General features: G+C 40.0%; 2 protein-coding genes across 3 annotated transcripts in view; both read right to left on the bottom strand.

Moving 5' to 3' along the window:
• grapa (GRB2 related adaptor protein a) overlaps window positions 1–4,634 on the bottom strand; it is a 13,716-nt gene extending 9,082 nt beyond the window's left edge. The window contains exons 1-3 of the mRNA XM_076142884.1: window positions 4,330–4,634; window positions 1,817–1,914; window positions 1,490–1,609 (exon numbers count right to left, since the gene is read on the bottom strand). Coding sequence (XP_075998999.1) covers window positions 1,490–1,609; window positions 1,817–1,914; window positions 4,330–4,407 — 296 coding nt within the window. The 5' untranslated portion in view covers window positions 4,408–4,634. The remainder of the gene's footprint in view (window positions 1–1,489; window positions 1,610–1,816; window positions 1,915–4,329) is intronic.
• A 3,468-nt stretch (window positions 4,635–8,102) lies between these two features.
• Window positions 8,103–12,268, bottom strand: LOC142992601 (sperm flagellar protein 1-like). Of its 2 annotated transcripts, XM_076143087.1 has the most exons (8): window positions 12,214–12,268; window positions 11,563–11,612; window positions 10,204–10,315; window positions 9,966–10,113; window positions 9,798–9,843; window positions 9,446–9,506; window positions 9,257–9,362; window positions 8,103–9,051 (listed from the first exon to the last, which is right to left on the bottom strand). In XM_076143087.1, coding segments are annotated over exons 2-8 (588 nt in total). In that variant the 5' UTR covers window positions 11,564–11,612; window positions 12,214–12,268; the 3' UTR covers window positions 8,103–8,937. The 2 variants fall into 2 exon arrangements, with proteins under 2 accessions (XP_075999202.1, XP_075999204.1); XM_076143089.1 differs by lacking the exons at window positions 11,563–11,612; window positions 12,214–12,268 and adding an exon at window positions 10,482–10,872.
• Window positions 12,269–12,581: the final 313 nt, after the last annotated feature.

The raw sequence follows: 12,581 nt of genomic DNA, 5'->3' as shown, positions 1-12,581 counted from the left end.
AGTGAAGGCAGTAAAGACAGAATCTCCTTTGAGTGCAGGAGCTACTGAGTCAAAGAGAATCATGGAAGCCAGACTAGGCAAAACCGATTCCTCATGTCTCTCACTGTGCTCCACTTTCCAAATAAGCCAGTGTAACATTTTTACTGGCAGCTACATGTTCTTCATAAGAATACAAATATTCTTAAACAAAAGAAGTTTCACTCTCCAGACCACAAAATGTTCTTCATTATTTCCAAAAAACATATTTTTTATAACCAGAAATTAAAGACGGTCTAATGGGCTACATAGGAGTTACATTTTGAGGAATCTCAGGTCATTTTAATAAGTCTTTATACTAAGTAAGTCGATTTAGAGCAATATTTATAAGTGAGACAGTGAGTTACAGTCTGACATCCATTACACCCAGATTCTCAGAAGAATTTTGGAATCAGTACTGGACTCACTGGACTGAGGTACATGAAGTCCAAATGTAAGGCCATACAGCTAAAAGGGGATTAATAAAAATAATACATTATAACACAAACACATTCATTCAAAGTCAGACCCCAGAACTGCGTCAGGGAGAACAACCACACTCAGCTACATCCTGCCACCTGACCAGCCAGCCAAATGCCCCATTAGCAACTCTGTCTCCATCTCCAGATGTCAGCGTTTGATCAGAGAGAATTAGTTCACATCAGGCCAGAAGGTGTTCCAGATCTTTCCTCTAACCCTCCAACCCTCCAGCCTTATCATCCAACACGGCTCCCTCTAATCCCCTGCCATGATCACACACTGGCCTCTTTCATTTCCAGCCAGGAAAACATCAGTATTGGATGATTCTGCAGGCTGTGATAATATTCAATGCCAACATTCAGTGCTAAAGCAAGAAGTAGTGTGACATTCTAATATAGAATGATTCATTCACATCCCTGCCCTTATCCCAGCACCACAGACCTTTTCCATAGACACCAGAGGTCATGTGATATCTTGTTCCGACATCATATCGGCATGCTAGCGCTTGTGGGTTTTCCCATAGTGTAATCCTTGTCATAGCTATTTGAAAAAAGAGGAAGGTATATGTCAGACAAAGTTGTTGCCTTGTGATGTTCTTTAACTATCAAATAATGTCGGAATGCTTGGATACACACGCATATAGTGGAGCAGTTAGGTGATAGAATTGTTAAGGTGGTTAGACAAGCTTGAAAATTGTCTTGAGCAGTCTCCATGGATCACTTGACAAGAACATGGTCCTAGACACATTAATATGGATCCACGTGAGTTATGCCAGGAGGAGATAAAGCTTTGGCTGAAAACTCACACAGTCACTTGGATTATTTGCATTATAAGGCCTATACTGTGACACTGTGTCCTAGGTGAAGAAGCCTTAACAGCAGAGCATGACCATGAGGCGTGGAAGGGGAGCCTGCCACCCCCCGTCCCACTTGCTGCCCAAAGCAATTGCCAAAGTTGCCTTTAGGAACAGTGTGTATGCATGCAAATCTCTCACCTGACAGACATGGAAAATTCACCAGGAGCGCTCTCACTCTCTCTGACCAGAAAAGATCCACACTCCTTGTGTCGGAGCCGACTCTCCGACACGCCGCGAGATATACGACCTGCAAACCAGCTGCAAGAAAGAAAAAATCAAAGAATCCAGACTACTTTTGACCGAGGGAAAAGATGCTAGAGGTAGAAAATATAAATATATAATAAATTTTTATGAAGTTATTTGTAAACATGCCGCAAAAATGCTGGTTATCTGTCTGATTTAGCTGGGATAAGCTTGTGTCTGACCAGTGGGTGATGTTCATATTTTTTGTGTGTGTGTACTTACGCATGTGGTTGGAGGTTGATGTAATTTTTAGGTACAAAGCCTTTTCTGTTGTGGTGCTCAGCTGTGTACCAGTTAGGATCATCCTCCATGTTGGTGATCTAGAGGAGAGTGTGCAAACACACACACAGATGAAATATTTGTTTTGCATAAATACATGCATAAACACATTTGTCTCTGAAAAACCTCTTAGTGGTTATTTCAAGGAAGAGTTGAACAGTCTCCCAACACAACACAACATAAAGCAAACCAAGGAAAGTTGATTCTCAGGCAACTGGACTAAAGCCCTCCTGTGTTGAGCCGTGCGTTTGTTTCATGGTTGTTTGGTTTTCCGATATACAGGTCTGTGCACTCCTCACTGCATTGCAAACACCAGGTTGTTCTTCTTGTGTTTTGGTCTGGGGCCTTTTGGGTGGACCAGTTTCTCTCTCAGTGTGTTTGAAAAATACAGGTATATGATGTTTGTATTGAAGATCCTCCTGAGTTTCTCTTATACTCCCGACATGTACATAATAACAATATGTTTTACATTTGTTCTTCTTCTCTTCATCACTAACATTGCTGGTGCACTTTCCGGTTCTTGTGGCTGTTTTCACAAAGTGAGTAAGTCCACAGAGGTTAAATTCTCGGAATCAGTCAGCACTGAAAAAGCCCCTAAGATGAGAGGCAAAGGTCTTCAAGTCTTTACTACCAAGTCCAGTGACATTACATTACATTACGATCATTTTGGCAGACGCTTTTATCCAAAGCGACTTACATTACATTATATTACCACCCTTCGCAGAGGGGGGAGCAATTGAGGGTTCGGTGTCTTGCTCAGGGGCACCTCGGCAGGGACTCGAACCGGCAACCCTTCGGTTCCTAAGCGGAAGCTCTACCCACTCGACTACTGCCTCCCTAGTGTTGCCTGAGAATCAACTTTCCTTGAATACCATGACCTGGAGGAATGACAACCTTCACAGACCTAAGCAGGTGGGCAGGTCATGACAATGATGTTTTCAAATTGTGAGTAGATTTTACATCATAAATGTGTCCCAGCTAAATGAATCACATTTACACCTTTTTGCAGGGAGCTTGCATGTTCTCCCTGTGTATGCATGAGTTTCCTCCTTATACTGTTTCATCCAGCAACATGCACCGTTGGTGTATGGGAGTATGACAGAGTGGTCTGTCCCTATGTGTTAGCCCTGCCATGGACCACCGACCTGTCCAGCTTGTACACTGCTTCCAGTCAAATGAGAGCTGGAGAAGGATCCAATCAAGCCAGGCTTGATTATATTCAAATAAATTTACACCTCGCAGGAACATGTTTCTCCTTATCTGGATACAGATCACATTTTGATGCAAGGTGTAAATGTGTCTAAGTTGCCCACAGACATCACAGAAAATACCCCAACAAAAACCTTTTGTGTGGGAATGCAAGCTACTGTACATCCCTGGAAGCATCAATGAAAATAAATGTACTGTTGTCATGAATGTGTCCCAGCAGTGCAGATTGCATTTACACCCGACTAGTGGTGGCTGAAATCACATCCTGTTGCAGTCTGCAGGTTAGATTGCATGCCAACTGGAATTCGTACTGTCCACATCTTCACAATGCTAGATAGCGGCATATGTTGCTCCAAAATTCATGTGTCTCTTCAGCATTAATGGTGTCTTCACAGATGTGCAAGTTGGCCATGGGCACTAATACACCCACATACCATAACAGACCGTAGCTTTTGAAAGCTGGTGTTGGTCAGCTTTGGTCCTGACAACACAATGTCCATTATTTCCAAGAACAATCTGAAAGGTTGACTTGTCAGATTACAATACATGTCTCCACTGTGCATCAGTCCATTTCAGATGCAGTCGAGCTCAGAGAAGTTGGCAGTATTTCTGGATGTTATTGACATATGTTAATGTAAACCAAAACTGATCAACCGGTTTCTGAAATTTCATGGCAACAGACACACATGAACATGTGTCTCATGAGAGTGAATTCTGATGGAGCCATGTTTGACTGTATCGTCATGCTGTCTGTGCAGGTTTTCACTTTCACAGAAATAAGAAAAATATACCACCACCAAACATTTGTCTTGAAATGCAAGATCCATCACCCAAAGAAAGGAATTTCTGTGCTTTTATAGGCTGCGATACAAGCCGTTGTCTTTTTAACTAGATGTTTCTTCATCCACCACCACCATCCACCTTGTCACCAGCAAGCAGCAATGACAGTAACAAACATTTTCCAATGCGAAATGAAATGTTTATACTATGATGTCTTTATTCTTGATTCTTCTTTCTTTAATCAGCAACAACACCAGGATACAAAACGACCAAGCTGTAGATGCTTGAGTTATAATTGTTATAATTGCTGAAGTTTTTTTTCCGCCTGCTTAAAGACCTGAGCAGAAGACACTTGAAGTTGTGTAAGTGTGTGTGTCTATGTACAGTGAATGCAAGTGACACCTAAAGATCCAGTTGCATGGGCGCACATGCAGTTGTGTGAATCTAAATTGAAAAATCTTTCTTACCTTGAGAAAGTCTCCCTTGTTGAAACTCAGTTCATCGCCTTCTGTGGCGCAAAATGTAAATAGAGCCACTGCTTCCATGCCGAACCCCCCACACACTCACACATTAACACACACACTCAATAGAGGTGAATAGAGGTGGAGGAACACGGATGCACTGAAATAGCAGACAGTCAGAGAACGGAAAATAGGTGGTCTCATGTCCTCTAGGCCAGAGAGCGAGAGTCAGATGACAGGAGAGTGAGCTCAGAAAGGGGAAAAACTCAACTGACTGCTGCTCAGCAACAACACACTGCCACAAGTAACACTGGGGGGTGGTGATGGCGTCAGAGAGAGAGAGAGAGAGAGAGAGAGAGAGAGAGATGTGAGTGGGAGGCACTTCCTGTGTATATATTTGTCTCATTTGAACATGTAGCTTCTGTAAATTGTGTGTTTTTGTCTCTTCCATCAATTGCATGCATGGTGTGGGTGTTATGTAAAGGGGGCTCATGTTGACTGTTTCCTCTTATAGATTAACCCTCAATTTAAGGACATTCTGCCTACCACTGCCCTGTAAATGTAAGAACAATCCATACAAATCAAAATTGGTACAGACTTTACCAATTTATATATGAAAATAACTACTTCTACACGTGTGATTGCGTAATGGCTGTCACATGTATCCGGTCGTTTGTTTGAAGCATGTTGTCCACATCTTCAAAAACACAATGCTACTCAGTAATGCCAACATTTGTCACCGGCACAACAAACAACTAGAAAAATGACTGCAAATGCTGACAGTTTTGAAGAAAGTTTCATCTTCGTAACATAATGAAATGTCTGTTCTTGTTGACATCTTTGTTAATGCAAAATTATATGTATAGTTATTGAGTAAAACATCATCTTTAGAGTGATCCAGATAGGAGATAACATGAGTGGTATCAGCTCAGATTTCTGTGCTTGTGGCTCAAATCCATCAACATCCACACACAGTTTTAAACTATCTGATGTCACAGCAAACATACCTCCTGAGAATAAAAGCCATAGAATATATTGAGGTCGTCCATTTTGATAAGTGCCGCCTACATCACTGGCAGCTAACTGGTGGCCTTGGTTTTCTTATTTATGGTGGTTCCTAAGCACTGTAATCCAAATCCATAAAGATGGAATTAACAATTATGCCAACCTTATGGGAAACAGTATATATATATATATATACACTGTTGCCCATTAAGTTGTTTGTCCAACTTTATGGGCAACAATGTATAGAGAAGAGAAGAGAAGAGAAGAGAAGAGAAGAGAAGAGAAGAGAAGAGAAGAGAAGACTTGTCCAGGAAATACCCGGTCAGATGATCACTTGACTAAGCCAGAGTAGTGGAAAGAGCAGAGGAAGAGCAGGAGGGGGTATATGGTGAATGAGGAAGAGAAGGAGAGGAAGTGGAACTGCAGTTCAGCTCACTGTTTAAAGTGCAATCCATCGCATTCAATTGTCCTTAAATACTTAAAACTTAAAATACTGAACATATTAGAGTGTTTCTGCATCTTGCCTGTCAGAGACACAGAGGGTAGAGCTTTGTTGATTGCCAGTCTGGCCTCTGAGCTGGCAGGACACCTTGCCACTGTATGTTTGCATTACATGATTGCATTAAGTCAAGTCAAGTAAAGTCAGTTTTATTTGTATAGCCCAATATCACATACAATGTCTCAAAGGGCTTAACAGACCCACAACAGTATGAGCCTTCATCTGTGGACCTGGATTCCATCTTGGACAAGGAGCCGTCCTTAAAAAAACGACATGAGTTATTTCCAGCAAGATACAATTTGCCATTGAATATTTCAGTAGCTTCCTTTTAATAAGTAGTATTGTTATCAGTCAAGGGATAATAAAATCTTATCTTATCTCATCTAATCTTAAATATGTCTGAATCATCAGCAAACTTTTCTTATCGTGTGAGGGGTAGTGAACTATTTTGCTGCTCAATTGTGGTGGTCCAGCTTCTATTCTTTCCACTCAGACTGCTGCTGTGGCTGGCTGAAGTGTACCACTTCCTGTCTCGTTTTTTACATAGCGGATGTTGAGAATCAATACTGTTTTACTTCAGTAAAACACTGGCACTTAATTCTATGGTATTGTTTCTTCATATATGCTTTTGACAAACTGTTATCACTGCACACGATATTACCAACTAACACACACACGTGGTGGTTACACAAGATACTAATCAGTATGCAGTTCATCTCATGGTATGTTCTTTTTTTGGGGAAGCTGAGACTAACCAATGCGTTTGTATCCCCAATCACATAAAATCAATTAAGTTCTTAATGAATCTATTATTGTTATATTTTATTATCATGTGTTATTTTAGCTCTATAACATGTTGAAGTTTTGTGTTTATATTTTTGTTGCACAATGTCATACAGAGTGATGCTGCTAACAAACCAGTTTGTCAAGGGCAGAGAGGCAGAGGGCATTAAATGGTGACCAACAAAGTGGTCTAGAGCGGAAAAGCAGGTGGGTGCAAACTGTTTCAACTTCCCTTGAAAGACAATGACGAACAGCCTCTTTCCAGGTATTTTCTCCTTTCGTGCCCGTGTATCTCTTTTCTGTTTCTCCCCCCTTTATTTATTTCCCTGAAGAACAATTTGACCATGATCCCTTGTTTTCTGCCTCTATCTTTCTCATTTCCCCTTTCGCTCTTTGATATGTGGTATGCATGTATTGACACAAACCTGTGTGAAGTTGAAATGTAGAGCAGTTTCATTTTCCCAGTTTAGTTAGATACTCTTCATATATCTTCATATGGAGATCTATATAATTTTAACATAATTAAAACAAAAGAACACTGTGGAATAACTCAAATTTACAGAACCCACGCACCAAAGCAGGGAATCAAACAGAGAGCCAATCGGGGGAGGTAGTTGTTTCCTAATCCTCTCAGCTGCTGAAACAGGGCGAGTGATGTCACCTGTTTTGAGTCGTTGCCTTTCTACACAGGGGTACTTGATTGTTCTCCATAAATGGAGTGATGATCAGTGTGTGGAAAACTGACTTTGTTGACTGCCTGGACGCTACATTAGACATGCAGCTAAGGAGCAACTGAGTCCCTAATAGGTTCTGAGTGCTGTGAACAGTTGATATCCTATAAAAGCAGGTAGGTGGTGGTGTTTTAATGTTAATAAGCTTCAATCACTTTTTAAATTAAGGGTTACTAGTGCTTTTCAAGTATTAAAAGACACAGATTTGGCTGCAGGGGTTTTATAGTAACCTTCTCACCTCAACCAAACCTGCAGATCAACTATTCTAATTAGAGTTGGGCAATGCTGACCTCTACTGGTTGAAATTAGACGTGCAGGATAAGTATTTACACTGGCCATGTCTCACCTTTACTGCATAACACTTTAAAGTATTTCACCTTCAAAACCACAGCATCTTACAAACAGCAAAAGCTGCTGGCCAATCTTCAGTTGCTGCTTGATCAGTCAGCTGCGTTGAGTCCTATCTCTGTCCTATCTCTGAGATCATGAGTATGTCATGGAGGGGGCAAGTGTGAAAGAGGAGTGTTATGTGCCTGCAATTTATATCAAATCAAAGAAGTGCTGTTACTCAATTATATGAGGTGTGTTGTATGTACCTGCAATAGTTTTACAAATTCATATGCATTAGCAGTAAGCTGGTCACAAGACCTGGAAGCTATTAAAAGAAAAGCTGTAAAGCTGCTCCTGACATGGAAAATAGTCATATAAAATCAACAAAGAGCTTTATTTGAAATATAATAGTGTGTTTTATTTGCCTGAAGTAGTACTACAAATTGGGATACAGTCATAGTCACTGATACATTTGGAGTCAGCTGGTCACATGACCTGAAAGCTACTGAAAAATCCCATTATTTCCAGATTTTCCAAAATTAAATAAAATTGTTGAGTTGCACATTGACAATTGAATTAAGTTCACTACATGGGATAGTTTTAATCTATTTTTCATTACTTTTTCAATTATATGAACAAGTTAAGTGATACTACTGAGAAAACTACTTTTTAGATTGTGTTAGTAAGAGAAATTGAGCGGCGGTTCCGGTCGGTAACAGCAGTTTGCCGAGCAGGTGCAGTTTTTTAATTTGATTCTGGAGGTGTCGTAACAAATCCAAATCACCTCCAATGGGAATATAAACTTAGAAGCAAATGATATAATTATTAAATCAAATCAATCAATATGAAAATTAAATCTAGAAAATGTTAGAATGTTACAAAATGAACAGAAATAACATGTAGGCCTGAATGGCTCCTTCACTATTCATAAATACTTTACAGTAGAATCTTATTTACTTGAAAGTCAACTATTAAAACAGATGAATTAACCAAAACAATCTGATGTAACATCTGATGTCTGCTGACATTCAAGATGATGATTGATGATGATTGCATAGTAGATAATAAATGATTGTCATATACATTATTATAATTATTATTATGATTATTATGATTCTATTGTCATGAATTAAGATGTGAGTATAATCTTAACAGTTTTTATTTCCGCTTAATATGAGTTATGCAGTGGTATGTAGTTGGGTCACTATGACATAACTATAAACTGTGTGTGTGGATGCTGTGAGGATGCTGTTGTAAATGCCAGCATCAGCACACATTGGCTTTAGCTTTGTAGATTTGCAGATGCTGTGTCAGGTCTTCAATGCGCATATCCTTCAACTGAACTAGGTGCTCTAACCTCTTCACCTTCATCTGCAGGATCTACACACAATACGCGCACACGCACACGCACACGCACACACACACACACACACACACACACACACACACACACACACACACACACACACACACACACACACACACACACACAGGGTCAGACAAAAGTTCAAACAGTCTGTTGTTTGTTAATGTGTTGGTATGTGTGTGTGTGTGTGTGTGTGTGTGTGTGTGTTGGGGTGTCTACCTCCACAGTCTCCTGTAAAGCCATAAGGGCCTTTTTTTTTTCATGTAGGATTATACAAACAGCAGGTTCCTTATCTGAGAGCATTTGCATGGTTTGCTGTGGTTTGCTGTACAGTAAAACAAGACAAACTGTTATTCATATAACTGTTGATTGATCTTATTAGAATTGGAAATGGTCATTTAGACGTACCTGATTTTAACATATTTTATTGCTTTTTCTTCTGCAATCTGAGCCTCCATCAGACAGCTCGCTGAAGATTAAAATGAGAAGAAAAAAAGGAAAAGTTCAACCTGCCTTAATTTTGACAGGTGAAAAGCAATAGATAACAACTGTAGGTTTGAGTGTGATTCAGTTTGGTTTTGGACGAAGAGCGACATAATGTGTGTACAAAAGAAAGCAGGAATGGCAATGTGTAATTTGAACCTGTAATGAATGGGAAATAAAACATGCAGAGGAAACAACTATTGTCTTTATGGTAAAGCAATACAAACTACAGTATATTCAGGGTTCACATAAAACATTAAAATAAGCATTTCTCTACCTGTATAAAGTTTCTCTGGGTTCCTGGGGTCGTAATATCCCAAATTCTGAGAACAAAAAGGAAATTTTGGTTAACAAGAGGTCAACTTTTACGGACAGCAATTTACAGTCAGAAATATTAAATGTATGTCAAGAAGTAAGTATGCCTCCAAAGCACAAACATACACACCATCATGTTGTCTGTAGTGGGCTGCAGTTTCTTGTTTATCTTCTGTCTTAGAGCTTTTAGTGTAGGCTCTATCACTCCTGGAATACTCAGTACAATCTTCCTTATTATCTTCTCAGGCACATGAAAATTCAACTTGGAAAACACCTTCCTGTCCACAGAGAAGTAGCATGTGTTTTAAAAAAGGTGATTAATGGCATGGGAAACTTTTAATAATAAAATGAAAGGACACATTTCTTGCCTGTTCAAGAGATTCCAGTTATCAAGCTTATCCTGCGTGGAATTCGCAGGACTGTAGTTGTGCATGTCAACAAGCTTTGGGAAGAAATATTTGACAACCTCTGCAGCCATCACTTCACAGCATGGAGACACAAGCAGACATTCACAAACAGCACATTTTAAATCCGCAGCACTAACTACGTGAATATAGACGCAAAACAAGTTGATTGCAACCGATGAGTGATTAAACCACTACATATATTCACATCGTAAATCGCTACCCGTCCAATACTTCTGTACCTCCATCGCTGAAATCTCTAGTGATCTGGCATTTGCGCCGGGACAGTGGGATTCCATCTATCCATGCGTACAAATCCTGCAGCACGGCTTGATCCAATTCTCGGTCCATTTCAAGGGGCTCCAGTTCACGCACAGTTTGCAAAAGTTCTTATTGTTTACACACCTCTGACGTCAGATAGCTATCGCGACTAATGTCGTCAGATACCCAAGGAAAGTTGATCTAACTGTATTTGCTAGGCGCGGTCAGATACCTGTGTTACAGGTAGACAGACAGAATTGCACATTTTAACAGTAAAGGAATTAAACATTGTGTGTAGGAGCCATATATGTATGTGTTTGCATATTCGTGTTGCTATGTTTTAGAATATCACTGTGACGATTTGTGTGTGTGTCTCCCTCTCTCTCTGTGCGTGTGTGTGCGCACGGCATTGGCACTTGGGTGGTCGGCGTGGCAGGGTGGGTGTGTATTGGTTATGAATAATAACACTCACCTGTGAACTGGTTTTGGACATAAGGAAGGGTGAGTGTCGAGAGTGAAACGTTCTGTTCACAGCTTCATATGACATTATTTTTGACTTTTACCGTTATTTCCTTTGCACTACAATGTGTGTGTCAAACTGTGTTAGTCAAACTAATGTCCATAAAGCGCGATCTGCGCCTGAATCAATCAACACAGCCTGACTAATAGAGCGCTTGGGAAAACTAAATTGTGTCTGGCTATTGGGACGAGTGGGTGTAGAGGGGAGAAATGATTGCCCGTATTCCCAACTAACTGGGGAGCCTAACCTCAAGGACAGGCAGCTATAAAATGCCGATGTTCACCACAGTTCAACCAACAACACTGGGACATCCGAAGGTTCTTCTCCTCTGGGGTGAAACGTGGCAAGAACCACTGACTGAGGAAATGGACCCTCAGGTGGATGAGTGGAACTTCTCTCCCTCTGATGGGCCTGAAGATGATTATCCACATGTGGAAAGCAAAATTTAAGATTTCAAATCAGTAGGTGGATCACAGGTTAGCAAGTTTGCTCAGATAAACCGTGATAGAAGGCATCATAGAGGAAGAAAGATTTTCACTTACTTTTAGTGGCAAGAGTGCGGAAGTCCACAGCATAGTCTGACACACTCCAGCTGAGGGAGGGAGAATCAGAACTCAGAAGTGGAACAAATTCTGTAGCGATCTATATGTATAAGTTTCCATTCTCCCCCACAATTTTTTTGCAGCTTCAAATCTCTGAAATCATATCAATAAATCTGGCCCAAAGTATTTCATGATGCTGCTTGTTAGGTACCGTTGGCAGTGGATAGAGACACAATAAATCTCTTGCACTGAACCTGAATACTCTTCACTTATACTACAGCGCATGATCCTAGTGTGAATAGGATGATATCTCAGATAAATATTTAGTGTTTCAATTGAGATAATTTTGTGAGGGTGGCAATGCTCAAGAGACAATTAACTCTTAACTTTTTAAGAATTTTACACTACACTACAACACTTTGATTCCATCTCTCACTAACTATAAAGACAAAGTATTTCAATCTCAATATGGTGTCACGGTTTTTCAGCAAAAGCTTGCATCCTTACATACAAACATCAGATCCATCTGCTTCAGGTAATACAACTAGTGTTGCTAATAACAGTAAGGCATTGTTGTTCATGCCTGAAACTTGAAATATAACCTTCTCTTTCTTTCTTTTTTTACACACCCAAGAGTATACGCATACTCACCTTTAAACCACTTGGCTTATAGGCTGCCTTTGTCAAATTCTGTGCTCCTAACCTGGCAAGGAGAGAAAGAAGGCCAAAGTTGTATATTACAGTATATACTGACAAAAAAGAAAACAAGACAAATAGAAGAAGCAAATGTCATTCAGTACCTGGAAGTAAAAAAAATATGAATATGCTAAGAAGAGCCACACTTCTATATCTCAGTCTATGCCTGAGATAAATAACTTTTCAAATCATGATTATCGCATTGTGCATCTGTGTTTGGAGTTATATATTCATAGTACAGTATAGCTCAACTTTTTATTATGTCTATTTATAGTATTAATGCGAAGGACTGGCCGACGGTGTATGTGTGTGTTGCATTCATG

Source organism: Genypterus blacodes, unplaced genomic scaffold (genome assembly GCF_046128005.1).
Source record: "Genypterus blacodes isolate CSIRO-AG114 ecotype Tasmania unplaced genomic scaffold, CSIRO-AGI_Gbla_v1 ptg000022l_1, whole genome shotgun sequence".
Taxonomy (NCBI): domain Eukaryota; kingdom Metazoa; phylum Chordata; class Actinopteri; order Ophidiiformes; family Ophidiidae; genus Genypterus; species Genypterus blacodes.
The sequence above is the reverse complement of the archived record's forward strand: the minus strand, read 5'-3'. Positions and strand labels throughout refer to the sequence as shown.